We start from the raw sequence: 26,203 nt of genomic DNA on the forward strand, positions 1-26,203 counted from the left end.
TTCAAAATCAAATTATTTTTTGTGTATGTGTAAAGGAGGGAGGGAGGGAGGGAGAGGGAGAGAGAGAGAGAGAGAGAGAGAGAGAGAGAGAGAGAGAAATATAGCATTTAAAAAGATATATAAAATAATTTTCAAATGAAAAAATGAAATACAAAGAAAAAATAAACAAAGCATAGTTTAATAGCATAGGGCAATAAAAGTGTTTTTTTGTATTACTTAATTGTATAACATCACATTAAGTCTTATTTCACATAATTTCGTTATTTATTGATGAAATATTATTTATAAATCAATCAATTTTACACTTTAAATTTTTTTCTAAACACTGTCTTTATACTGCACTTAATAACATTGAATGTAAATATGTTTTCAATAATTAAAAACATTGATTACTTACATGTCTAATATTTTTAATAGTTTTATGCACAAATAGAAATTTAAGTTTTGACGTATGCCCAAGATATACATATATGTATATACCTGAATTAAAAAATAATTATATGACATTGCAGTTTAATTTTTGCAAATTCTTAAGTATATCTTGAAATACTTTTCGTCAAAATTAGATGAAAGCTGCATATTCAATAAAAAATAGTAAATATTTCATAAGATTATTCCATTCTATTATTTCATTGAGGCAATACTATAGTATTGATTCGTCACTAATACGCAAAAGAGAAACATTTACTATTTCCCATTTAAAATACTAGTTTATATAATTATACAATTCGATTTTAATATACTTATATAAATTTTACCACAAGGAATTACTACCAATTCATTATTTTGCAATTAACAATTGTTTCAAAGAAAAAGGGTAAATAATCAACGTGACTTTTAACGCTAGATCCTTATCAAAAGAATATCTGAGGCTGAAAATATGAATTTATAAAAAATTTTATAGAATTGTATCTCCTTCATCAATGCCTAACATTTTCAAATCATCTGGTCCAGGTTGAGTATCTACTTCTGTCTCCGCTTGAGTAATTTCTGGTGGCGGTTGATCCATGTACTCTGGCCCATATCCCACACACCCTAACATACTATACATTGATGCATACATAATGCTACTTTCTTGTTGATTTTGTTGTTTCGTTTCTGTTTCCTCCTTTGGAAAAATAATATTTAGTGCTTCTTGCAAATCATCAGGCAGAGGAATGCTTGGATCAGTTCGTTTTTCAGCAGGTTCCGGTATATCGGAAATATCTTGTGTAGTATTTTCTATAGTCGGAAGCGGAGGTGGTGGAGGATTTTGATGATTTTGTACAAAAGGAGGTACAGTAGGCATTTGAGGTGGTGGATTCGTCATGAAAGGAGGATGACTTTGTACCGGTGGACGTACTGTTTGATGAGGAGGGAATCGTGGTTGACCTTGAACGAATGGGGGTGGATTAGTCATAAATGGTGGTGGAGGTCGATTTGTTGGAAATTGTGGTCTGCTTTGCACTGTTTGTTGTGATTGTTGTTGTTGTTGTTGTTGTTGTTGTTGTTGTTGTTGTTGTTGTTGTTGCTGCTGCTGCTGCTGTTGCTGTGATGTAGTTGAGAAAGATGGTGGTGGTCTATTTAGAGGAGGTGGAGGATGTGGAGGTAAAGGTAATTTGGATATACTGTGCGTTTGTTTTTGCTGCTCCATCATTGGTTCTTCTATTACTGTTTCTTCAGATTGATCTTCAATTTCCATATCAACTACTTGTTGTGTAGGTTTTGTTTCATTCAACACTGGTGGTGGTGGAGCTACTAATATTTTCATTGGTTGATTTTTATTGTTTTGGGATACATTGAGCGTATTATTACTAGCATTATTATTATTATTCGCTGCGGCGATAATGGTGCTATTATTACTACTGTTGGTAGTATTATTATTACCCAAATTTATTGGAGTTGCAAGTTTGGTGATATGTACCACACCAGGTGGATTAATAATTTCATTGGGAACTTTTGGTGTATCTTCAAATTTACTTTGTTGGTAAGGAAGAGGAGTAATATCTTTTTCAGGTAACTTTGGTTCTTCAGCTTTCTTTTTAAATAATGGTAATCTACCAATGAAAGGTAATTTACCTTTCGATACCTGAGGTGCCGATTTTTTAGTTTGTATATTACCCTTTTTAGATTTAGATGCAGATTCGTTTGTTTTCTTTTCAAACTTGGACTCGTCGTTAGATGAATTATCGTCTCTTCTATCTTTACTATATTTATCATAACCCCTTTTTGGACTGTCACGCCAACTTCTTTCGCGTCGTGGAGAATCGTTATTATCTCGTTTCCTTCGATCATCGTAATAATCTCTTTCCCGATCTCTATCTCTGTCCCTGTCTCTTTCCCTATCTCTATCCCTATCCCTATCACGATCTCGATCTCTATCTCGTCCACGTCTTCTTTCATACCTGCTACTATAACGATCATATTTATCTTCTCGTCTGTCATATTTTCTATCACGATCATCTTTATATCTATCATTGTCCCGTTCTCTTTCATCTTCTTTTTCCATAGACTTACTTTCCGGTGGTTTCACAGTCATATTGACTTGCTGCTTCGTCCAGAATCCCATATGTGGTTTAGGCATTTCTTCCGGTTTTGGTAACTCAATTGGTTTATTGGCTATAGGTTGTGGTTTTTCTTCTTCCTTCTTTATCCAAAAAGGTTTTGGAGGTTCTTTCGGTCCCCAAGCTTCCAAATTTTCCGGTTTTGATTTGTTTGAGAAAGATGTCTGTTCCTGTTCATCTTCTTCTTCTTCAATTGTCTTCTCTTGACTCAATCTTCGATTACTAATTGATTTCATTTCTTCTTCTTGTTTAGCTTTCAATTTGTCTCTGATCGAATTCAACAATTGTCTGTCATCAGTTTCTACTGGTTGTGGCTCTGGAGTTGGTGGTTGATTCAAATGCTGCGCCATTTTTGACCAGTGTCCTTTTAATTTTATTCGATGATAATCTATTTCTTCATTTAGTATCGCTTGTGTTGATGCTTTCATTTTATTTCGCATAGCAACACGAATGCTCTTAGACATATCTTGATCGGAGTCTGTATCCGAATTTTCTGATTCACTGGAACTGTCGCTGCCACTACTTCTGTTTCTTCGTTTCTTAGATTTTTTCGATTTTTTTTTACTTTTTTTCGATTTTTTCGATTTTGGCGGTGGATCATCATCTTTATGTTTTTGTAATTCCATTTGTATCTGCTTATGTTTCTCTTCTGAAAATGCTTTTTCACGATCTGCCATCCAATCGGTTTCCCAATGTGGATTTTGTTCCACAAAATGCTAGATAAAATTATTACTTAATAAATTTTAAATTTTCATTTAAAAAAGCTTTGTAATTAAAAACTTACAGAATAGTTCTCAGAATGTTGTTTAGATTTCAAGTGCAAACTCGCACAATGAAGATCGCCGATCCAGGAATCGCAAAGCTTACAGTACCATGCCGTTGCAGCACTGAAGAACTGTAAACCTATAAGCAAATAATTTAACACTTAGCATTACTTAAGCTTTGAAAATGGTAAACAATTTAAGTTCATAAAGAATGACCTTATATTCTGCCACGACACATTCATGTCACTGAAAACAAAAATAATATATATTAAAAGATGCTCAATAAATAGTTGATAACATTATTCTTCCGTAGTCTCCCACGATGAATTCTAGAAGAAAAAAGGATAGGAAAAAAATTATGTTTTATTCATACAAATATATCACAATAATATTACAGATAAAATGAAAATAATAATTACATAAAACAACATAATATGAAACTTTTACACACACTGCAATTGCCTTTTGTAACTTTCTTTTAACTTTTATTATTATTGAAAGTTAAGAATTAAAATTACTATAAAATTTATATGTATTTTTTAGGATCAATTGGCATTTACAGTACGTTTGACAAAAATATTTTGATTTATAATATACGTTATACACGTATTTATAAGTATAACAGATATATTAAGTAAAATAAATGACACGAGTGATAAACACAATTTACACATCTTCGTTATTTATATTCATACACGCACCAGCATTATAACATTGATTTATATAGATATTTGTTTCACATAGATAAAATCTTCTTTTGTTCATTCTTGACTATAAATGGACCTATGTACGATGAATCGACGAACAGTACACTTTTGAAGAATAATTTAAATAATTCAATTATAGAAGCTGAAATATCTGAAATTGCCCGAAAGTGTGCTCCTCGAGTCCATTTAAAATCCAGTGCATCTCTATGGTGTTTATATCGTTGCTACAAAATTTGCTGCTAACATTGCGATGTAGACAAAACACTTCGCGAAGATAAAAAAAATCGTTCCGCGTATAAATTATTAAACGATTTTCACAATCATTTGATACATATTATTTTTATTATATTATAATTTAAGAAAAAAAGAAAGCAAGAAATATTTAAAGCATAGCTATTTCTTTTGCGTACATAAATTGACTTTGCAAGTCAATATGTTAATGCAGACAAATTTTTGAGCAAACCATAGCTGTAGATCTCTTCAATACATACCGGACACCACAGTGTCTGTGCACAAGCTACGGAATTGTATTCTATTAGTAATTATCCACTGAAATGAACCATACCTTTAATAGGTGTTCTTTTCGTTGGTAGTCCAGGATAATAGGGCACTTCCTTTTCCGTTCCTTCTCCATTGCGCTCATGCCAGGGCATATCAACTATCTTGCGTTCCTGTTGCAGGGAATGAAATATTAGTTATAATGTTTCCTATAATATTATATAAATATTCGGTGGTACTTTTTAATGAGACATTATTATGGTACATTAATCAGACTATGTACCAAGTACCTGCAGGTCGATTGTTACTGTAATATATCATCCTTATATAAATATAGTTCAAATTAGAAATACATAGTCTTAACCGAATCCGTTTGTTCTCTCACAATGTAAATCAATTATCAGTTAGATTTTTCTGCATCCTGTTCTAATGATTATAAAAGTTATTTGTAAAAACGATTTTCAATTAAAAATTTCTACATTGAATTATTGAAAGTGCCTATACCAAAGCTGAGTTTTACTAAGACTCTATTATTAGAATAATAAGCAACTTACTAAGCAAGCTTCTTTGTGCTCATTGCTATGCAGATGATTCAAATATTCCTTTGCCGTTTTAGGAAATATATCGCAGACTTTACACCAATGCATTTCTGGATCATAATGTACGAAATTGTACATAGGTTTAGAATCTTCAGGAGACCTTCGTTCTTTCGAATCTCTTTCAATTTTGGATTCCTTGTCAGAGTCAGATACCGATGATCTATCAGGTGATTCCGATTTTCCTTTCGGAAAGTCTTCCTTGGGACTTCTTGAACGTTTGTTAATTTCTAATTTAAACTTGCTTCTCAAATCATCGACAGTAGCTTTGTCTCCTATAATTCCGGTAAGCATATCGATTACGTTATGTATCGATTTCATTTTATTTTGTATTTCAATCTGTAAATTAATAATTATTACACAATAAAAAATTATTAAAATATATCATTACTCATTTTGTATAAATTATTATATACCTGCAACTTTTGATTTTCTTTTATAATACGATTATTCTCTCGTCCACCTTCTTTACCAATTTCATCGCATTGTTGTCGTAGAATCTCCAGTTCACGTTGTAACGTAGTAGATTTCTTAACATATTCTTCCCGTTGTTTAGCCAAAGTTGCTTTTTGTTGCTTTACTTCGGCTGCGATCGCTGCTGGGCATAGAATGTAAAAATATGTTAAAATAATATTAATTAATAAATTTTTGTGGAAATAAAATAAGAGATTCACCTTCCTTCTTGGCATCTTCTGGTCTTGCCAAGGATGATACTAATCCAGAAGTACCACTATCCATTGGTCTTGACGATTCTTGTTGGGATGTTAGTGTGGGAGGAGGTGGTGGCTGTTGATTGTTATAAGCTACCTGATTCCCTTGCCAATTTGGTGGTGGATAATCCTAACAAAATAAATATACATTTGATATAAAATATTCAAACAATATTTTTATCAAACCTTACCTTTATTTGTCCATACTCAAATCAGAACTTTGGATAATACACGGAAGATTCTTGAAGATGAATCATCTGGTCAATAATACTGGTTTCCAATGTCGATGCCAATAAAATAAACAACGCGAACGTTATACTTACGAGGGGATTCACAATATTTCGCGATTCAAAAGAACATAATGTTCATCCCCCAAAAAATGAACAATACTACCAAATATTATTCAAAACACTTTGGTAGTGTACGTAATAATTTCATAATTACTCTTATAAATTTATACAATACGATTAAACCTATGAATAGGTAATCAATCCAAAAGTGATAATATTTAATTGTATTGCTTCAACTGCAATACAATTTTAATTGTCACAATATAAGCTGATCATTCTCATACAACATACTCCTTGCAATTAATATATTATCTTTCAAAAAACTTACACTGCGATAACCAGTGGGTTGCTGATAACTGTAGTCATAGCCTTGTCCATAATTATAGTTGTAGTTATTATATCCTTGGTTGTAAGCAGGCAAAGGTGGTGGAGGTTGACTGGTGTTTGGAGGTGGAGGTGCCTAAAAAATAAATATATATTTATCATTTATAATATTTATTTATTTATTTGATTTATTTATTTATTTATGATTTATTTTTTTTTTTCTTGGTTTATGTTAGATTTACCTGATATTGATTATGAACTGCTGGAACATAACCACCAGTATTAGCTGGATTAGGAGTAGAAGCTTGAGACTGAGATGTAGTTTGTTGTTTCCAATCTTGTTGTGAACGACTAGAATCTTTTCTTCTTCTATCTCTAGAACTAGAACGTGATCTTCTATCTCTAGATCGAGATCTACGATATCTACTTCTTCTTGGAGATGGAGATCGGTCATACTTTCTTGATCTTCTTCTATGAGATGAATCTTCTGAGTCTGCACTAGGGCTCCTTGGTCCTTTACGTCTTGATTCTTGCTCCATTTTTCAATCTCAATTTGTAAAAAAATATATTAATCAAAATTATCAGGTTATGTTATAATAAGAAATTTTTATTCAGCGATAAATAATAAAAAATATATCAATAGTATAATCGTATGATACAATTTTAATGATAATAATAATGTTATTGTCCTATAAATTTCGATGGTTTTATATTCATGATAAAATTTAACGATTCTAACCACTATATGTATTAGCAATGAGAAGAAATTTTAAATGTCGCATTGCAGCCATTGTTATCCCATCGATAAAACATAGTCGATATTTTTTTGACATATTAACCGTTATGAAAAATATTTACCTTTCTTAACGATTGCTTTATAATTTTAGTACTCTGTTCTCGGTAAGTACTGGCGTAAGATAACGAAAATAGAATATACTCCAATTCTTTTAAGAATCATTCATACGACATAACGTAGACCAAAAAACGAATGGAAGAAGCCGCTATGACTATAGGTAAAATACATAGAAATAGAAATCTTAGATGGTAAAACTCAAATTGTTATTTATATTCACATAATAAACTATGGTGACCAACTTTAAAAAAAAATTTACTATATTTTAAAAATTAAATTTTAGATAAAAATACATTTAATATATATATATATAATATATATATATATATAATTAATTCTAATAAAATAAATAAATATAGTAAATTTTTAAAAGACATTAAACATTTTGAATCTCTTTTACTTTTTTTTATAAATTTTATCGTAAAATGAATTTCAAAATGATGATTTTAATATTTTGTAATATTTTGATTTTAAGGTTTTTTATAAATTATATGTTATATTAGATTTAATTGGAGGAAAAAAATATGAATCAAATTTAAATCGTCTTCTGATTAAAGAATTTCATGATATAATTAATATTTTATTATTTAAAAAATAATATACAAATACAAATATACAAATACATAAATAATACGCAAAATCGTAATATTGTCTTTAATGTTAATGTTAATTTATTGCATCATAATATTTTCTTCTTCATTTTTAAATCACTTTATAATATTGAATTTAAATTAAATTAAATTTTAATTTTTGCTTATTTTAAGATAATCAACATTAGTATTATAATTTAATTATAATATTAATTTATTATTAAATTTGAATTGGACTTAGATGATACATTTTCATTATTCAATTGAAAAATAATTAAATTTGGCGCGCTTCTATTTCTATTGTTTATTTGAATTGGATAAAAATTCATTAATGACATATAATTTACAAAAATCCCTAAAAATTCGCAATTTTATGAAAATAATTTTTGAACCACTAAATTCTAAAAATTAATTTAAATCATTTTTACATTAAAGTTTATAAAAGTTCAAATCACTTTTTTTAAAGTTTAACTGAAAAATATTGTAAATTATATTTGACAAATCTTATAATTTTTATATTTATTTTAAAATGTTTAATCTGAAATCAGTTTCATGTTACTTTTGATAGATAAATAAATATATATTTGCAAGAAAAATTCTTTGATATTTTCGAAATTTGTCTTTTTTCTTTTCTCTGTTCTTTTGTCATTTTCATGACTCCCATCATTGGCATCAAACATTATATATGCTATCTATATTATATTTAATAATTGCTACACAGTAATCCTACTAGCGAATCATTATTAATCGATTCTTTTTTCTCTCATTAGAGGATATCTTTCAAATTCTATGATTTGGTAATGTTGAGTATTGGAATCTGCTATGACATTTCTATTACATTTGTTCTATGACATTTGTATTATATTGATTACAAGTTAAATTATTACTGAAATATTTTTTTTTTATAGGAACGATTGTTAACAAAAAATAAAATATGAAGAAACGTATCGATGGCCGTCGATTGGCACAAAATATTGGAGAACAAGTAATTTTACTTGGAACTATAGGAAAAGTAAGGTTTGTTTTAATATTAGCAAAAGAAACGATATAAATATGATTATAATATTCCAATAGCAACGATTTATTTATTTATATATTTATTATTTGCTTTATTAAAATTAATTATTTTAATTTATTGCATCTTATTGCATCTTTTTATCATTAGAAAAGTTCAAATGGTAGAAATTTAGAATTAAGAACAACTGATGGTGTACAAGTAAATATAACTTTACCAGAACCAATTGATGGCAATGCAGAAGGTTATATAGAAGTACATGGCACTTTGCAATCTAAATCTACGATGAATTGTAGTAATTATATAGTGTTTCCTCTTAGTTTAACTGAGGAATTTGGTAAATATATTATCTAATATTATATCATAAACAGAATATATGAATATTATATATGCATATATTATGAATATAATGAAAAAAATATTTATAAAGACAATATATACATACATATATATATATATATATATATATATTACAGATGCTGATCAATATAATGAACTGATGGTTATATTAAATATAATAGGAATTGAAAAATTGACAGAATGTGAATGTGAGGAAGAAAATAATGATTTTTAATCATTGTAGAAATGCTTTATAAAGTGTTGATAAAAAAAATCAATTATACATCAATTTCTTATGAGAATACTATCATTTTTACATATATTTAAAGTTATAAATTATATTTTTTTAACAAAATGAAATTGTATCTATAAATAGAATAAGCAAAATTCATTATTCTTTATTTCTAATATTTATGTTTTGTTCCAAGAAATATATAAAATAATGTCCTAAAACTTAAATGAATATTGTTAATATTTATAATTTTTATTTCATTTTTTATTTATATCATACTTACTGCTATTTTACATGATGCATCTAAAGAAAAACATCTGCATGTACATGAAGTCACTGGACATTCTGAATGTTGACTATATAAACAAAACAATATATTATTACAAAAGATAAAATGTATACAGAAAACTAAAAATATGTACATAATTTTAAAATATATTACCGAAACCAATGTGTAATATGATCAGCATGACCACCATGTCTACATGTTTGACACCATGTAAACCAATTACTGAATTCTGTCAATTTATTATCACATTCATCACTTCTACTAACTCCAGATGTTGTCATTTGTAATCCACTCACTGTACCCATATGCATTAAGCAAATTGCACATCGTGGTAATGGCTTTCTACAATTTGGACATGACGACATCTATATGCATAAAAAAAATTTTATTTTAATTATTATTTTATAAACTATTCAAATAAAAATATATAAATTACTTTTAATTTATTGGGTGTACTTCCTAGCCTACCAAAAGGTCCTCTTGCTCTACTCAAACCCTGCATGAAAGCTGATATACTTTTACCACAAAAATTGCAAGAAACATATATTTGTTGAGGAGGTTTTTCATTTGTTGAAGATCGCATGGCAATATCAAAATGAGCTCTTTGGGTCCACATTTTCCATGCATTTAATAAATTTCTATAACTAAATTTTTAATGTTATCTCCTTTTACAATTTTTCAAATAAATATTATTTATTGCAATACCTAGTAATCCAAACTTGAACTTGGTTCTCTTGAAGCAATGTTGGTGTAAATGCTCTTATAGCTATCAAACTACAACTTTGAACATCACCAGTAATTTCTAAATATCGATTTAATAATTGTATACCTTCTAAACTGGCACCTAGATAAAATATATTATAAATTTAGAGCTTATATTAACAGATTTATTACAGATTATGTAAATTTCCTATACAAACCTGTTAAAAGAAAACCAGCTAAGTTTCCTTCATCAGTCAATTTTTGAGTTAATTTTTTTAAATATTCATTTAATTTATTATCTGATAAAAACATAAGCGCAAATGCTACTCTATCTTCAACTGCCATACCATTTTCATTCTATAAATATTTTTTTCATTATTTACATAAATAATTTTTATAAGAAAAAATTCATGTATACTTACTAAAACATTTTCATATGAATCATCTGCTGTTAAAAAAGCAAAAGTTGCTCTCAAATAAGGATCTGAGAGTTGAGATCTACACTTTAAACATGATTCTCTCCACATACTATTTCTATCTTCGGAAAATCCTGATAAAGCCATAGCAACAATATTTAAATTTGTAGACATTGACATTTTAGTAGCTCCTCGATTTAGAATTTCTATTGCTTGCCGTAAACATAAATTAAAAACTGCTATTGCTGCTGCTCTTGGATATGCACCTTCTCTTTCTAATCTTTCTAAAAATAAATTATCATAAAGGCTATTGGTGTCTTTATCAAATCTCCAACCACATAAAAGTAATCCTTTATCTCTGTCTGGAGATCTATAACATAAAACTATATTACAAAACTTTGATATCATGCAATATTAATATTTTATACCTATAAATTTTTGCAGTATGATTAGATCCTATATCCGACCAAGGACGATGAATTAGTTCCGATTTTAAAAAACCATTATTAGATCCTTGTCCATCTAACTTTAAAACTGTTCTATGTAATATTAACAAATATTATTTTGTGAATTTTTAATATATACTATTAGAAAATCTTTAATTTACCTAACACCTGGATGTTTATTATCTGCACATGGTATAGTACCATCTTCTACCAAATATCGACTTAAGTACAACCATTGCCACAAGTTTTTGAGAGTATCATTTTCTGCTAATTCTCCATTCTGAGCCAGCTCTGGCTATAAATATATATATTAAAACATATATATTATATAATATAAAATATAAGTTTCTTTAACTTACAAGTAAACCATATTCTGAAGTAGCACGTGTTTTAGTTAAAATAGAAATATCATTCAGAGCTTTATAAATATTATCATTACTACATATATATTTAAATGATTTAGAAGCATGATTCCAAACAAGATGAGACCGTGTTGACCAGTTTACTGTAATTCTTTCACAAACTGTATAATCTGTAAGTCCTTTAAAGAAATAAAACAAGATCAAAAACATTTTATTCAAGAATTTTATAAGTTAATGCTATAATATAATCAAACCTTGTTGAGATATTGCCAACAATCTATTCACATGTGTTGGATGCCACGAAAAACTTACAGGACTATGCCAAGGTGGCGCAACTGTTCTTTCTAATGCTCCAGGTTCTGTATCTTCTCCTCCTCCAATTCCACAATGTTGAATGTCATATAAATGTAGTGTCACTTTATTAATATAAGAAATTATATTAATTATATTAATTAAGAAATTATATTATAATAATATTAAGTGATAATATTATATTTATTCAATTTATAATTATATTTAAAAAAAATTAAAATACCTGAGTCTTTTTGTAAAGCACCTAGAAGATTGTGTCTAGTTGGACACCATAAAACCTTTGTAATTTGTCTACTTTGCGACAATGTTAAAACAGGTTTTTCAAAGCATCTTGTATCCCAAATTGTTATTTGATTATCAACACTTGAAAGTAAATGATAATTATTGTGTGGATTCACTGATACATTATAAACTGCTTTAGTAGCTGTTGTGTTGATCACTTTTGCAGAATCTAATATTAAATAATTTAATATATATAATGCAAAATAATTTAAAAAATGTAATTACATTGTTTTATATTATTTTATATTAATACCTCTAAAATCAATGATTTTTAATTGTTTGTTATTAGTGCCAACTACCATACATTTTTGTTCATTTTTAAACCAAGCAATGGAATGTACAGTTTCAGAAACACCAACTTCTGTTATAGGTCTTACAGAATCTATCTGTACTGTATTATGATGATGTATTCTTTCAGAAGTATGTAAACCTTTGTTTATATCCCACAATAAAATGGAATGATCTTTACTATGTTTATCTAAGCCAGATACAATCAAATTTGTATCTATTGGATTCCAAGCAACTGCGTTACATTGTCTAGCATGTTTTGGAACTATAATTACATAATTTTTAAATATAATAAAATATAAATTTAATTATTTATTGAAATAATATACCTAGTTCTTTTCCACTAAGACCTTGAGAATCAAAGATTGTTGGAGCAAAAGTAGTTAAAACAACTTTTCCATTTGCTTGACCAACAGCTAACAGTATATCTGGTTCCAATTGCGGATATATATCAATACATTTAACATAATGATGATTGGTATTCGTTGCAAGTAAATGAGCAACTGTAGAATCAGAAATCTTATCTGCAAGAAAATACAAAATTTCATTTTTTTTATCAAATATATTATAAATATATTTTATAAACAATATTTACTTACATAATTGTCTATTATTTTCTTTTATTTGCATAACTTCATATAAACAAATTTCTGTACCCCATGTAATAAATTTATTAGCATGAACTGGAGACCACTGTACATCGAGTTTAATACTACTCATTTTAGTAGTATTTTTATAAAATTTTGTTAGCAAAAATAAAATGCATTACTCTTTCTAAAATAGAAAAAATAATTTGTTATGAGACTACGTATATAATCTTGCTTTATAATCTTAAAAAATGTTCCTTAACCTCGAACATATTTCTTTTGTATTAAATGTTTCAATTTAAATCTGACACTTTTATATTCATTTCTTTAACCATTTTATAAATGATTAATAGTAACTTATATTTTGGATGTTAATAATAATAATAATAAATTATAATGATAACAAAAGTTTCTATACGTTTCAATTTTTCATTGGATACTTGAAAATGTTGTCCAATTTTCGCTTTATATAACGGGTATTTAAAAAAATATAAATTATCATCACTATCATAAATATAACATTTTTTTAAAAAATTTATTTTATTTTAAAAATCTTTCTACATTGATGATAAGTATTATTATTAAATTAATAAAAAATTCAAAAGTCAAAATTATTTTTGATACATTATTATTTTCATATTTATACAATTTTGTGCAAACAAATTAATATATATGTATAAGATTGTACCCACATAACATTTACATATATTGTGTATATTCGATTAATTTATCAATTAATAATACATTTTCATACATTTCATACATTTTAAAATATATGATATAAAAATCATATACAATAATTTTTCTAATTTTTACAAAATGTATTTTATTTAAAACTATAAATATAATTAAATTATAAACACAACATTGCATAATAATTATATAAAGAATGATTTGATATACAATAGTGTAATGACTTTATATATGTATACATATATATATAGTGTGCGAATTCATATAAAGATATTTTTTGAGATGAAATTTATTTTATGCATTGATAAAATTCTTAAAGAATGCTATTATATCATCAATTTCAATTTATTAACAGTGAACACTTAAAAAGGCACAATTAATTTCAATAGTACAAAACGCAAATGCAAAAAAAATATTCTAAAACTTTATTACTAATAAATATGCTCCAAATTATAATCATTTTTAAAATTTCAATACTTAATAATACATACATGTATATATATATATATATTTATTTGTAAAATATAATATCAACTTTATTTTTTTTTATTCTTTCCATAAATAAATGCACCTCATAGAGGTTTAAGTCTTTCTGATAAGTAACATTAATAATGTTTTCAGTCTATTGAAATCTGTTAATTCATAGATATTAAATTTTTAAATACAATTTTATAATTTCTTGTTCAATAAAAAAATGTATATTTTTAAATAATAAATTGTATTTTGAAATATATAGACTTTAATGACTTTCTTAAAAATAAAATATAAAATGAGAAAGTCAATAAGAATGTTATTTAAATATCTAACATAAAATATATATAATGTATAAATAACATATTTTAAAACAAATTTAAGAGAAGATAATATTGCCTGGATGCAAATATTTAAAATTATTTTTAAATATTTTATTCTTATTCAAAAGTATATCTTTTTTTTAAATAAAAATGAAATTTGTCAAAAAATTGTTAAAAAAAATTAAAAAATATTTTATAATTTTTAAATTTAAGATGTAAATATAATTATTCTATTTACATCTCTATCCAGAATACAATGTTATTTTATTAATATAAAAATAATGAACTGTATTGTTTGTACATAGTTGCAGACTGTAAATTAAAATTACAGAATACTAATATCAAACAAATTGTGGATTGATTACTATGTCTTCTTTACTTTACAGTGCTATGACTGTTTTATTATAAAATTAATAATTTAAATAAATCAAAATTGTCACATTTCAAATAAATAATATAGAGTATATAAGATAATATAAAGAGTGCTGAAATCATTCAAGGTTTCAAAGAAACATATAAAATACAATGAATATATAATAATTTTTTATTTGCAAATAAAATTAATTACAGTGTTTCTATAATATTTGAAATATCTTTTGTTAACTATTATTGAATGGTCACGAAATATTGTGCATAGTATAAATGTATAATATATATATATATATATATATATATACATGACACATATATATATATATACATGATACATGAATATATATATACATATGTATATAATATGTGTATATACATGCATATATATTACATGCACATGTATGTATACATACATATAATTTTTTTTTCTTATGGGTATTTTCTTCGCATTTCTCTTTTCTTTTTCTTTTTTATATTAATTGAATAACTATATATATTTCAGCACTCCAATGATAATGAAAAATTAAAAAATAATGTATTAATGTATAATATAATTTTGTGCACTATTTAAAACTTTTACTCTTTCTTAATGATTACAAAAATATGACATAAATTAACAGTTGTATGTATGAATTATAATTATATGCACCAGTGCATTACAAATTAAACAATTAATAATTTGATGGAAAAGAGTATAAGTTTACAATTATTACTATAATAATTATTAAATAATATGTAAATTACGTGTTCTTAATGCAATTGTTTTATTTTTAGTGTCAATTCACTGTAAAGTGTCAGAAAACTTTTTTCTGTATGTGTATGTATATATGATGCATTTGTATATATATTTGTATATATGTATGTATGTATACAAATACATTTCTCTTACTCAGGTTTTTTCAATTAGAAGTCGAACGTTCCATTATAAGAGCTTGTTTTACATTTGTTAGAGTAAAATACAGCAATTTCTTTTCTTCTTACGTTCACTTCCATCTCCTTGATTTTCTTGCGCTTTACGTGCAGCTATTGCACGCATTAAATCAAAAAATACCTGTAATGGAATACAAAAAAACAATCAATTTTCATTTCATATTTCTATCAATTTAATATCAGAAATCGAATTATAATAACTTTGCTATATATTATCAATACTAAAACAGAAATAGAATTTATTTTTTATTTATATTTCTTATTTAAGTTCTATTAATGTAATATAAAATGTAGTATTATATATTACATATATAATGTATGAGCAAAAATATAATATGATAATATTTATTAGATATAATATTGTAATATTTACATTACTAAAATAATCATGCGTAATAAGCTATACATGAAAATGTATTCATTCCCATTCTTTTTATTTTAATAAATTTTTAATAAATTAACAGAAAAAATCAGTTTGTGCCTTTATAATTTAATAAAATGTGATACTGACTTGAATTTGTACATGCATATGCAATATTTCAAGCATAAGCTAGAAACAACATAAAAAGCGATTTGTATGTAAGAAATTTTTTTTTGTACGTGCCTGTGAGAGACACTCTTGCAGAAAGTTGATACTTCTGATATAATTGTTATCTGATGATAATTGCACATATATATTTATTTAAATTTCAGAAAAAAGTGAAAAGAATACTGCAATAATAAAATTTCTAAATCATTGTCCAGTTTTTCATTTATAAAAGATTAAAAACAGCGAAAAAAGCAGCAAACCTATAGAATTTTGCACTTCTTTTTCTTCCTTGTGGCACGGTCCTTTCCACGACCGTTGCTTGCTGATTTATCTTCAATCTTGCGCGATCTTATTTCACGCATCAAGTCGAAAAATACCTGGAAATGTGCAATTGATGCCATCTCAAAGCTTCAAGGCTTGAAAAATGTGCTTTACAAATATAAATAAATGCAATTTATGTATTAATTTTATATTTGTATCAATATTTTTCATTACAAAAAAAATGTGTGCAAAAGCTATGAGATGTATATATAGCAAAGAAACTAAAACATACAATAAATGATAAATTAAGCTAATTAAATAAATCTCATGCAATTCTTGTATTCTAAAAACTATTGTAAATTTAAGAGACAATATAAAAATATCTTAATGATACATGTGCATTTTTTACATACAATTTTTTTACATAAATAATCAAATAAATCATTTGTAATAAATTATATTATTTAATATTATTAAAAAAATTATTAATAATATTAATTTTCTATATAAAAGACATTTATTTTCTTATTTTTACTTACACACACATATATATATAAAAAGAAAAAAATAAAATTTGATTATTAAATTACCTTATCAACATTTTCTTTTGTCTTTGCACTTGTTTCTACATATGGTACACCCCATTGTTCTGCTCTGGCTTGAGCTTCATTTAAACCAACTTTTCTTTTTTCTTGTAAATCACTTTTATTTCCCACTAATAAAAATGGAATGTTTTCATCATTTTTTACTCTAAGGATCTGTTCCCTAAATATATAAAATTACATAATTTTGTTTTGAAAATTATATGTACACATATTTATAATTTAAATAATTTTTTTATTCACCTAAATTCTTGCGTTGCTTGAAAACTATCATCCTCTGTTATAGAAAATACACAAAGAAATCCTTCTCCACTTCGAAAATAATTATCTCGAATTGCTGCATAATCTTCTTGTCCTGCAGTATCTAATATATCTATTTGTACTTCTTCTGCATCTAGCACAACTTTCTTTCTATAAGAATCTGCTTTTGTAGGCTCATAATCTTCTACAAACTAATTTATGTAAAAAGAAATCAATAAATTAATAATATAATTTATTATTTATATATTTATTTATAATATATATTTTTTTATAAGATAAATATACCTCATCATACATAAATTGTAATGTGAGAGCAGATTTTCCAACGCCTCCACTTCCAACCATTATAACCTTATGCATTGCTTGAGTAGTACCTGGTTTTTTGGACATTTTTTATATTTTTCTAAAATCAATGAATAAATTTTGATATCATAACACAAAAAAATTCATATATTATACAAATATCATATATCATATATTATGATGTTAAAAAGTTTTTTCTATACATAAGCATTATAGATAACATATTAAATAAAAGGAGAATATGAAATTACTATTGTCAATATGAGAAGTCTAAAAAACAGTAGGATAATCAGAAATATACATTTACCTACTTTGTTTATATTATACTTGTTTATATAGTACAAATTAATTTTATTTATTGATTTGTATCATATTTATAGCATCAAAGAAATGTAACACTTTTTATCATAATGAACTTTCATATAAATAATGTATTTGTAATAAATTGTTATTTTTTCCTAAATTGCGTATTATGTATAAAGATAAAAAATTGAACAATCAATAAAATGACAAATTAATCATTTTTCTTTAAAATTTAATTAGAAATAATATATATAAATAAGTTAATACAATATTTAAATTGTAAAATTTAATTATGATTTTATAATTATTAAAATGTAAATAGAATTCAACTAAAAATATTTTGATATAGAGTGACATTTAATCTTTTCATTATGTTTATATGTATATTCTGACAAATACGAATAAGAAATGTTGTAACAAAAATACAGAAAAGTATATCAATTTCTACAAATTGTGATATTATTTAATTAGTAAAGTTAGTTATATTTAATTAGTAAGAAAAACTAAAACGATAAGAAAACATATAAAATGTATCAGAATAAAGAATAGTGAAAAAGGCGGTGCCACACGCCCAATTTTAGGAATGCTTATTTCGATTCTAAATCCCTGAAGTTTCATTCGTCATACATCAGTGTAAAATTTAAAATATTTCTTACCTTAATTGATGACAAACTTGAATTGTTTAAATACTTTCTTAAACGACGTTTATCAAATAATTTTTGCTATTATTTTCTAAGACCACAGTCGTTGTGCTTTACTGGACTGCAATTGATAATACCGATAATTGAGCAGAGTACCGGGCACTCTACCGGCACCTTACCAAACTGTAATACTGGCGCCTAAAGTAAGTAGTTAATCTTTTTTCTTTTCTATTATCAAATTTTATAATTTAAAAAGAATTATTAAATATATCCGTATATCTTATTATTTTTATTTTTTTAAAAAATTAATAATATTATCAAATTATTAATAAACATATAATTGTGTATTTAATTTTATGCAAATAAAAAATTTTAAAAAAATTTAATTTAATAAATTATAACTTAAATACGCTAATGTCCCTAGAACAATAATTCAATATTTTAAAAAAAGAATTTTTTTAAATAATAAATTTTATGTTCCTATAAAAGTTATATTAAATTATATTATATTATAATAGTTTTTTAGAATCATATATTTCTATTTGTTATATATTATATATCTTTTTTGAATATTTTTTATTGATTACGGAAGCAAGTGCTGCATTCATACATATTTTTCATTTTTATTGAATATCATATAATATTTATATATTTGATAAAAATTATTAATAATAAATGTGACAAAATATAAAACATTTTTATTTCAATTATTTTACACTTTTCTGCATCAAACCAGAAAGAATTGGTTAGAAAAGAACAAGTGACGTCAAAAGAAGTCGCGTGATCGTTCTCGAGGCTACGGACTGGTCAGAGGTATCTCTTATAACAGTGATCTTTGTCAAAAATCCAATTGAAACGAACGATATATTATCATTTTAACGAAACATTTATAATTGACCATATTTTCTTGAAAAAACTTACTTTATTTGTAAAACAAAAATTTAATATTCTTTACGAAAATCAAAAAGTATTTGAAATTTATTTTAAAAAGAAAACGGATCCACTTAATGAGAATTACTGGTAAAACGATTTCTTCGTACTACAATCTATACGTAATAATAATCACTATAAGATTTAAGGAATATGCGTTGCGCGGCGCGTACTAATGTTCGGATTTTTCCAATGAACGGTAGGTTCGTGTTGTTTTCTCTCTTCTTTCTTTATTTCACCAAGTATAAAATAGCTTACAATTTCTTATTGCAATACTTTTCTTGAATCTCTTTTTTTTCAGCTATTCTACAATAATACAAAATTTAGCATATGATGACATGTTATAAATATAAATTATAGAATGAAGCTGCAGTGATAGTGGAATTAACGTAACAAATTTTTATGCGTGTTTAATGAGTGACATATACCAAATGTACTTTGATTTAATGAAATTGAGATTCAAGTTTTTTTTTTTTAATAAATAAAGTGAAATTAGTGAAATAGGTGTATAAAAGTAATATATAAAAGTATAGTGCAGGAAAAGAAATATCTACATGCTGTCATAGGATGACTGACCCGAAAATCGAAATGCATTATACACCACCAAGTTCGGATACTATTCAAACAAAACCTTTTCCTATTCGTGGTAAGATATTTTAGAAAAAATATAATTTTTCTCAGATTTAAAAATTTTATTTAATTTGAATATTTTGAATTCTTATTTTCTGATTTTTTTTGATGTAAAATGCAATTTAATACAATATATTAAATTTTATCCAAGAAATAACTTAAAAGCTAATTTCAGTTCATTACAAAATGAATATATTTATTAAAAAACTAGTCATTATTTTGTTAATATCTTTTCGATTAAAATCTTACAAAATATTCACTTTTATACAAAAATATATATTTTCATTTATATAAATCATTCACTATATTCCACTATTATTTTGGAAGAACATAACCTGAAAAGATGTGTTAGCCGCGTGTAATGCATTTACATAAATGTCAGGATTACATATTTAGATAATATAATATATATATATACACAAAAAATTGAGTTAATTGAAATCTATAGCAATACGAAATGAATTAAAACTAATATAAAGTATATTTGACATTATAGAAACTTAAATTTGATCTTTGTAAATGATTAATTCTTACGATTAATTTGTAGAAATAAATTTTCATGCATTAAATAAAATTGGATCATTAATATTTTGTTACAAAAACAAATTATCGGTTAGCCAAAATTTTTCAAAAATTAATCAGAACTTTTTTTTAGCATTCAAAAATTTTTATTGTATAAAATATACTTTAATAAATTTTCAAGATTTGAATATTTTTAATATAAAATATATTTTTAAAAATACTCATAGCGCAAAATAATATTAATAATAAAATATTAATATGTCAAAGGCAATTATAAAAGTTTCATTGATTTTTTAAATAAATAAATTGTCAATTTTTTTGATACAAAATAATTTTATCATAAATATTTTTTCTTATAATTGTACTTTCTTTCTTACTTGGTTTTTTGTCGATTATTAAAAATAAGTAAGTGATAAAATTAATCTAAAAAGATTGACAAAAAACAAATAAATAATAGTAAATAAAAAAGTAGTGGCAACATGTTTATTGAATATTAATTTTATAACAAAGATAAAATGTTTATGTTTTAACTAAATGATCTAAACAATTACAGATCGTACCATTTCAATATCATCTGATAAAAATCATTAAAAATTAGAAATATATTGAAATTGCTCAATTTTCATTGCAATTTCAAATCAATTATTGATATATTCTAAGCTGGCAAAAATAAATAAGTTCATTAATAATACTAATTTAAAATTATATAAATTTATCTAGATTCATTTTAATATTATATAAATTTAAAGCATGTTGAAAACAAATGATATAAATATACCATAACCAATTCTGAATCTAATCTTTATGAAGTTATAATCAATTATAAAATATTTTAATAGAATATGCAATTTATTATGAAACAACATTTATAATGAATTGATATGATAATTTTTTTATTTTCAAAGAACAATACTATATTATTATATCACGAAAATAATAAAGATAAAGATATGTATGTATTTATTATATTTATTATATTTTATAAGATAAATAAAAAACTTATCTTGTACATATATATCAAACAAGATTACAATATCAAATTGATATTACCAGAAATCACTTGTTCTATTTTTTCTATTAGAAAAACAATATATTAAAACAATATATTCTATTAGATAAACAATATCATTAATAATTGCATCTAAAAAAAAAAGTTAATTTCTGTCTTGATGATTAAAATAATTCCTAATTATAATATATTATAATTCCTAATTAGTTAATACAATAAATGATATAATTATAATTCAACATTAATTGATAATTATAATTGAACATTCAATTCAAAATTAAATCTAAAAAATACTTTTTTCAAAATGATTAACAATAATAAAAATGATTATGAAATTTTCTTTTATCTATAATGCTTGATAATTACAGGTGAACGAGCTAATTTTGTAAATAAGCCACATGTGATTGCTATGGTAGGATTACCTGCCCGTGGCAAGACATATATTTCAAAAAAATTATGCAGATATCTCAATTGGATCGGTATAAGTACAAAGGTGTTCAATTTAGGGGAATATAGACGACATGCAACTACTGCTTATCAATGCCATGAATTTTTCCGTCCTGATAATATTAAGGCAATGGCAATACGTACTCAGTGTGCGATGGATGCTCTTAAAGATGTTTGTCAATGGTTGGAAAGCGGAGATGGAGAAGTGGCTGTATTTGATGCTACCAATTCTACTATCGAAAGACGACAACTTATTAGAAACATTGTAGTTGAGAAAATGGGATTTAAACTTTTTTTTGTTGAGTCTGTCTGTAATGATCCTGAAATCGTTGAGCAAAATATCATGGAAGTAAGAACTGCTTTTCTAAAATCAATAATAATTATATTATGAATTCAATAATAATTATATTATTAATTTATCTTAATATATAAACTTAAATATATTATTTTTAAATATCATTTTTATTTTTATTAAATTTTTTTATTTATAGTATTAATTCTGAACTAATTCCAATAATTTGTGATGATACTGATCATAAATAAAACTTTTATTCATTTAGGTAAAAGTAAGTAGTCCAGATTACGCAAATATGAATAAAGAAGAAGTATTGGCAGACTTCATGCTACGAATTGAACATTATCAAGAAAAATATCAACCACTGGATGAAGCTCAAGAAAGCGACCTTTCTTTTATGAAAATTTACAACACTGGCGAAAAAGTGCTAGTCCATAAACATGAAGGTCACATACAAAGTAGGATAGTTTATTATCTTATGAACATCCATATAGTGCCACGTACGATCTATTTAACTAGGCACGGCGAAAGTGTGATGAACCTTGAAAGTAAAATAGGTGGAGATTCAGTGTTAAGCGAAAGAGGCTGGGAATATGCCAAAGCATTGTCTAATTATATTACTAGCCAAGATATTCAGGTATAAAATAAAAGAGAAAAATCTTTTGTTTAAAAAGAAGAAAATAATATTTTTTATGATTATAGGGATTGCGAGTATGGACTAGTTGGTTAAAGAGAACCATTCAAACGGCAAGCGACGTGAATGCGCCTCAAGAAAGGTGGAAGGCGCTAAACGAGATTGATGCAGTAAGTTATAAAGAATAATTATTTTTGTTTTATTTTTTGACAAATGTCTTCTATCTTTATTTATAATAAAATATTTGCACATAAAACTATGATGATAATTGATCTATACTTACACAGGGTATTTGCGAAGAAATGACATATGAAGAAATTGCAGAAAAATATCCAACAGATTTTGCTGCAAGAGATCAAAATAAATTCTCTTATCGTTATCCAAGAGGAGAAAGTTATGAAGATTTAGTTGCACGACTAGAACCGGTAATAATGGAACTAGAACGGCAAGGTAACGTTCTAGTTGTTAGCCACCAAGCGGTTTTACGATGTCTACTTGCTTATTTCCTAGACAAAAATGCGGGTAAATATATCTAAATATACCATTCCATAAACAATAGAAAAACGATAAATAAAATGCATATACATGATATATTTACATTATATTAAATCAAGATATGTGTACTTATATATTTGAATAACAAATATCGAAATTGTTTTGTAATTTTTGATCTTCTATGAATTAAAATAAATTAGAAAAATAAATATGTAAAAATAACGAAATGTTAAGAATGAGACATTCTTACATAATTTTTGTTTACATAATTTTATTAATATAAATTGCGCAGAGTATAAACGTAATTTGTTCTTGTGTTTCGTAATCGCAATTTGTTCGAAATTTCGAATCATTGCTTAACAATTCAATAGTGATTTTGTTTCTTATTTTATTTTATGATTCAAAAAATTTTTTTCATTTTCTAAAATTTTCTTATTCTAAATGAGTTACTATATTCTTTTTCTAGATGAATTACCATATTTACAAGTTCCATTACATACTATTATTAAATTAACACCTGTTGCTTATGGTTGTAAAGTGGAACATATTCGATTACCAATTGATGCAGTGGATACACATCGACCAAAACCAAAGGTAGAATAATTAGAATTGAATATTAACAATTGCTTTCTCATTTGTAAATATATCTTTTTATTAAGCAAAAATAGAAAAAATTGAGACATTCTTATTTTGCTTGCTGCTCTTAAAATAAAACCTCAATTCCTTTTTTATGTTTTAATGTTCTCAGAATGCCTGACTATTAGTGGATTGGGACTACTTTCTCTCGTATCTAATCTTAATTTAATATATCCTAAAAGTTATTTAATTTCAAGCTTTATAAATTAAAAATTATATCGCATGCATTTTTTTTCATTAAATTAGCATGAAGATTTATTAAAAATTAAAATTGAGATGTCGTACCACGCTCATAATTATTATTATTAGAGATGTACAAATATCTGAATCACGAATATTGGAACATTTCAAATTATCGGAATTGCGATTCGATATGAGTAATGATACGAATATAATTTCAGATACTCATATTTAATTTATTATATTGTAATAGTAACATATAGAAATAGTTTTGTGTAAATTTATATAATGCATATAATGATAAATATTAATTTACGATGATTAGTCATATATATTAATAATGTCAAGTTTGTTGTTAAAATAGACTGTATAGATCTATAATTAAAACATATCGCCACCATAAAACGTACACAAAATTTATTACAATTTATTTAATAAAGTTGTATAGTTGCGGTTTATATATATTTATTTGAATGAACGTTGATCATTATAATTTGTAAATACCGTGAAGATAAAAAAAATTTTTTTTTATATTTGCATTTATGATCTGAACATGCACATAAAATATATATATGATATATATTTTAGCGATATGTATATATATTTTTTAACGGTACGACGTGATTATAAAACTTATTAAATCTATATCTGCTTAATAATTTATATGCGAATTAAGTTTTTTTTATTTCTGTTATATAAACGTAGAAATGTAGTAGAATATTGTTTACATATGGACCATTGTGCAAATTTTATAACGGTCCTTATGAAACTCTTTTCAGATCCCAGGATATCTTGAAGAACGATTCCGAAGAAAAGAAAAATTGCTTCGCACGTGATAACAACGACATTATAGCATGACAGAGCTAATTTTAATCGTCATTATAAGATGCTGAAGACAGCATTCTTTCGGCAGCTGGCTGCCTTTGCACGATGCAACGAGCATCCAATTTAGCTTTGTACACTTTAAAAAGTTTTAGACGAAGTATATCTGACAGCAAGCGATGTTGTTTCTATACGAGTTATATGATTAAAGTTTTTTTTTGTTCAATTTTTTAACAATATAATGCTACAATATATTAAATTTTGATTTTTAGATTTTCAAAAATATGTTTGAAAAGATAGATATTTTATTAATTAAAATCATTAAAAGAATCCTGTAAAAATTAAAATGAATATATAACCACTTATATAAATTAGTTTCAATTCAGAGTTTTATTATTATATATAAAATTTAAAAAAATTTTGAGAATTATATTTAAAATTATTTGTTTCTAGCGTTTGATTTACTATATATTTTGTGTTGTTTATTAATCATTAATAAAAAAAAATCGATTTCCATATATATAATTTCTAAAGAATATAGTGGTTATACATATAGCGATGTTTATGTATGTATAAAAAAAAAAAAATTATACATATAATACATATTTAAAATACATATTTATGTATTTTATAAAAATATTTTATTGTTATCATGTTTTGGCGATTTATCGAGCTATATGTAATATAATCAAAAATAATTGAATCATAAATATATTATATAGAAACTATTGTGGAATGAAAATTATATTATATTTCAAAAAAAGTTAAT

General features: G+C 25.1%; 5 protein-coding genes across 13 annotated transcripts; 2 read left to right on the forward strand and 3 right to left on the reverse strand.

The window, feature by feature from the left end:
• Positions 1-108: 108 nt before the first annotated feature.
• LOC122718094 (zinc finger matrin-type protein CG9776-like) lies at positions 109-7,427 on the reverse strand. 3 transcript variants are annotated; one of them, XM_043942787.1, is made up of 9 exons: positions 7,291-7,427; positions 6,675-6,979; positions 6,437-6,568; positions 5,783-5,948; positions 5,525-5,703; positions 5,067-5,447; positions 4,580-4,685; positions 3,328-3,446; positions 109-3,259 (listed from the first exon to the last, which is right to left on the reverse strand). In XM_043942787.1, exons 2-9 carry the CDS (start codon positions 6,969-6,971, stop codon positions 899-901), a joined length of 3,741 nt encoding a protein of 1,246 aa, XP_043798722.1. In that variant the 5' UTR covers positions 6,972-6,979; positions 7,291-7,427; the 3' UTR covers positions 109-898. The 3 variants fall into 3 exon arrangements, with proteins under 3 accessions (XP_043798722.1, XP_043798721.1, XP_043798723.1); XM_043942786.1 differs by having other exon boundaries at positions 5,525-5,706; XM_043942788.1 differs by lacking the exons at positions 6,437-6,568; positions 6,675-6,979; positions 7,291-7,427 and adding an exon at positions 6,010-6,028 and having other exon boundaries at positions 5,525-5,706.
• Positions 7,428-8,543: 1,116 nt separating this feature from the next.
• LOC122717904 (replication protein A 14 kDa subunit-like) lies at positions 8,544-9,647 on the forward strand. Of its 2 annotated transcripts, none has more exons than XM_043942416.1 (4): positions 8,544-8,672; positions 8,784-8,887; positions 9,041-9,227; positions 9,367-9,647. In XM_043942416.1, the coding sequence occupies exons 2-4, from the start codon at positions 8,810-8,812 to the stop codon at positions 9,462-9,464; spliced, it is 363 nt and encodes a 120-aa protein (XP_043798351.1). In that variant the 5' UTR covers positions 8,544-8,672; positions 8,784-8,809; the 3' UTR covers positions 9,465-9,647. The 2 variants fall into 2 exon arrangements, with proteins under 2 accessions (XP_043798351.1, XP_043798352.1); XM_043942417.1 differs by having other exon boundaries at positions 8,590-8,677.
• LOC122717903 (GATOR complex protein MIOS-B) lies at positions 9,626-13,454 on the reverse strand. 2 transcript variants are annotated; one of them, XM_043942414.1, is made up of 16 exons: positions 13,409-13,454; positions 13,158-13,332; positions 12,888-13,082; positions 12,524-12,823; positions 12,212-12,439; positions 11,931-12,092; positions 11,674-11,855; positions 11,476-11,609; positions 11,297-11,407; positions 10,875-11,238; positions 10,671-10,809; positions 10,456-10,594; positions 10,187-10,394; positions 9,904-10,115; positions 9,745-9,817; positions 9,626-9,682 (listed from the first exon to the last, which is right to left on the reverse strand). In XM_043942414.1, the coding sequence occupies exons 2-16, from the start codon at positions 13,276-13,278 to the stop codon at positions 9,677-9,679; spliced, it is 2,574 nt and encodes an 857-aa protein (XP_043798349.1). In that variant the 5' UTR covers positions 13,279-13,332; positions 13,409-13,454; the 3' UTR covers positions 9,626-9,676. The 2 variants fall into 2 exon arrangements, with proteins under 2 accessions (XP_043798349.1, XP_043798348.1); XM_043942413.1 differs by having other exon boundaries at positions 9,662-9,817.
• A 2,035-nt stretch (positions 13,455-15,489) lies between these two features.
• LOC122718021 (ras-related protein Ral-a) lies at positions 15,490-19,027 on the reverse strand. Of its 3 annotated transcripts, XR_006347308.1 has the most exons (7): positions 18,850-19,027; positions 17,873-17,990; positions 17,570-17,778; positions 17,315-17,489; positions 16,724-16,840; positions 16,539-16,645; positions 16,023-16,055 (listed from the first exon to the last, which is right to left on the reverse strand). XR_006347308.1 is itself a non-coding variant. In XM_043942666.1 (6 exons), the coding sequence occupies exons 2-5, from the start codon at positions 17,975-17,977 to the stop codon at positions 16,724-16,726; spliced, it is 606 nt and encodes a 201-aa protein (XP_043798601.1). In that variant the 5' UTR covers positions 17,978-17,990; positions 18,850-19,025; the 3' UTR covers positions 15,490-16,055. The 3 variants fall into 3 exon arrangements, 2 of the variants coding, with proteins under 2 accessions (XP_043798601.1, XP_043798602.1); XM_043942666.1 differs by lacking the exon at positions 16,539-16,645 and having other exon boundaries at positions 15,490-16,055; positions 18,850-19,025; XM_043942667.1 differs by lacking the exons at positions 16,539-16,645; positions 16,724-16,840 and having other exon boundaries at positions 15,493-16,055; positions 18,850-19,020.
• A 508-nt stretch (positions 19,028-19,535) lies between these two features.
• Positions 19,536-25,763, forward strand: LOC122717873 (6-phosphofructo-2-kinase/fructose-2,6-bisphosphatase 1). Of its 3 annotated transcripts, none has more exons than XM_043942360.1 (8): positions 19,536-19,963; positions 20,066-20,410; positions 22,294-22,721; positions 22,933-23,304; positions 23,370-23,471; positions 23,589-23,823; positions 24,263-24,390; positions 24,545-25,036. In XM_043942360.1, the coding sequence occupies exons 2-8, from the start codon at positions 20,332-20,334 to the stop codon at positions 24,551-24,553; spliced, it is 1,353 nt and encodes a 450-aa protein (XP_043798295.1). In that variant the 5' UTR covers positions 19,536-19,963; positions 20,066-20,331; the 3' UTR covers positions 24,554-25,036. The 3 variants fall into 3 exon arrangements, with proteins under 3 accessions (XP_043798295.1, XP_043798293.1, XP_043798292.1); XM_043942358.1 differs by lacking the exon at positions 24,545-25,036 and adding an exon at positions 25,392-25,763 and having other exon boundaries at positions 19,539-19,967; XM_043942357.1 differs by lacking the exon at positions 24,545-25,036 and adding an exon at positions 25,392-25,763 and having other exon boundaries at positions 19,539-19,963.
• Positions 25,764-26,203: the final 440 nt, after the last annotated feature.

This window comes from Apis laboriosa, unplaced genomic scaffold (assembly GCF_014066325.1).
Source record: "Apis laboriosa isolate Shangri-la unplaced genomic scaffold, ASM1406632v1 scaffold5_cov152, whole genome shotgun sequence".
In the NCBI taxonomy this organism is placed as follows: domain Eukaryota; kingdom Metazoa; phylum Arthropoda; class Insecta; order Hymenoptera; family Apidae; genus Apis; species Apis laboriosa.

Bases quoted from the DNA above. Each gene is read 5' to 3' on its own strand.
- LOC122718094 (XM_043942786.1), bottom strand. From the start codon at position 6,971: ATGGAGCAAGAATCAAGACGTAAAGGACCAAGGAGCCCTAGTGCAGAC. The intron at 5,707-5,782 runs GTGAATCTCTTA...TTCTATGCCCAG, and splicing joins AGAAGATGCCAAGAAGGAAG to CAGCGATCGCAGCCGAAGTA. The intron at 4,686-5,066 runs GTAAGTTGCTTA...TCCCTGCAACAG, and splicing joins AGCACAAAGAAGCTTGCTTA to GAACGCAAGATAGTTGATAT.
- LOC122717904 (XM_043942416.1), top strand. From the start codon at position 8,810: ATGAAGAAACGTATCGATGGCCGTCGATTGGCACAAAATATTGGAGAA. The intron at 8,888-9,040 runs GTAAGGTTTGTT...TTTTATCATTAG, and splicing joins TACTTGGAACTATAGGAAAA to AAAAGTTCAAATGGTAGAAA. The intron at 9,228-9,366 runs GTAAATATATTA...TATATATTACAG, and splicing joins TAGTTTAACTGAGGAATTTG to ATGCTGATCAATATAATGAA.
- LOC122717903 (XM_043942413.1), bottom strand. From the start codon at position 13,278: ATGAGTAGTATTAAACTCGATGTACAGTGGTCTCCAGTTCATGCTAAT. The intron at 12,824-12,887 runs GTATATTATTTC...ATGTAATTATAG, and splicing joins TCTTAGTGGAAAAGAACTAG to TTCCAAAACATGCTAGACAA. The intron at 10,116-10,186 runs GTAATTTATATA...TTATGCATATAG, and splicing joins GTACACCCAATAAATTAAAA to ATGTCGTCATGTCCAAATTG.
- LOC122718021 (XM_043942666.1), bottom strand. From the start codon at position 17,977: ATGTCCAAAAAACCAGGTACTACTCAAGCAATGCATAAGGTTATAATG. The intron at 17,779-17,872 runs GTATATTTATCT...TACATAAATTAG, and splicing joins TACAATTTATGTATGATGAG to TTTGTAGAAGATTATGAGCC. The intron at 17,490-17,569 runs GTGAATAAAAAA...TTATATATTTAG, and splicing joins CAAGCAACGCAAGAATTTAG to GGAACAGATCCTTAGAGTAA.
- LOC122717873 (XM_043942358.1), top strand. From the start codon at position 20,332: ATGACTGACCCGAAAATCGAAATGCATTATACACCACCAAGTTCGGAT. The intron at 23,824-24,262 runs GTAAATATATCT...TTCTTTTTCTAG, and splicing joins TTTCCTAGACAAAAATGCGG to ATGAATTACCATATTTACAA. The intron at 24,391-25,391 runs GTAGAATAATTA...AACTCTTTTCAG, and splicing joins CACATCGACCAAAACCAAAG to ATCCCAGGATATCTTGAAGA.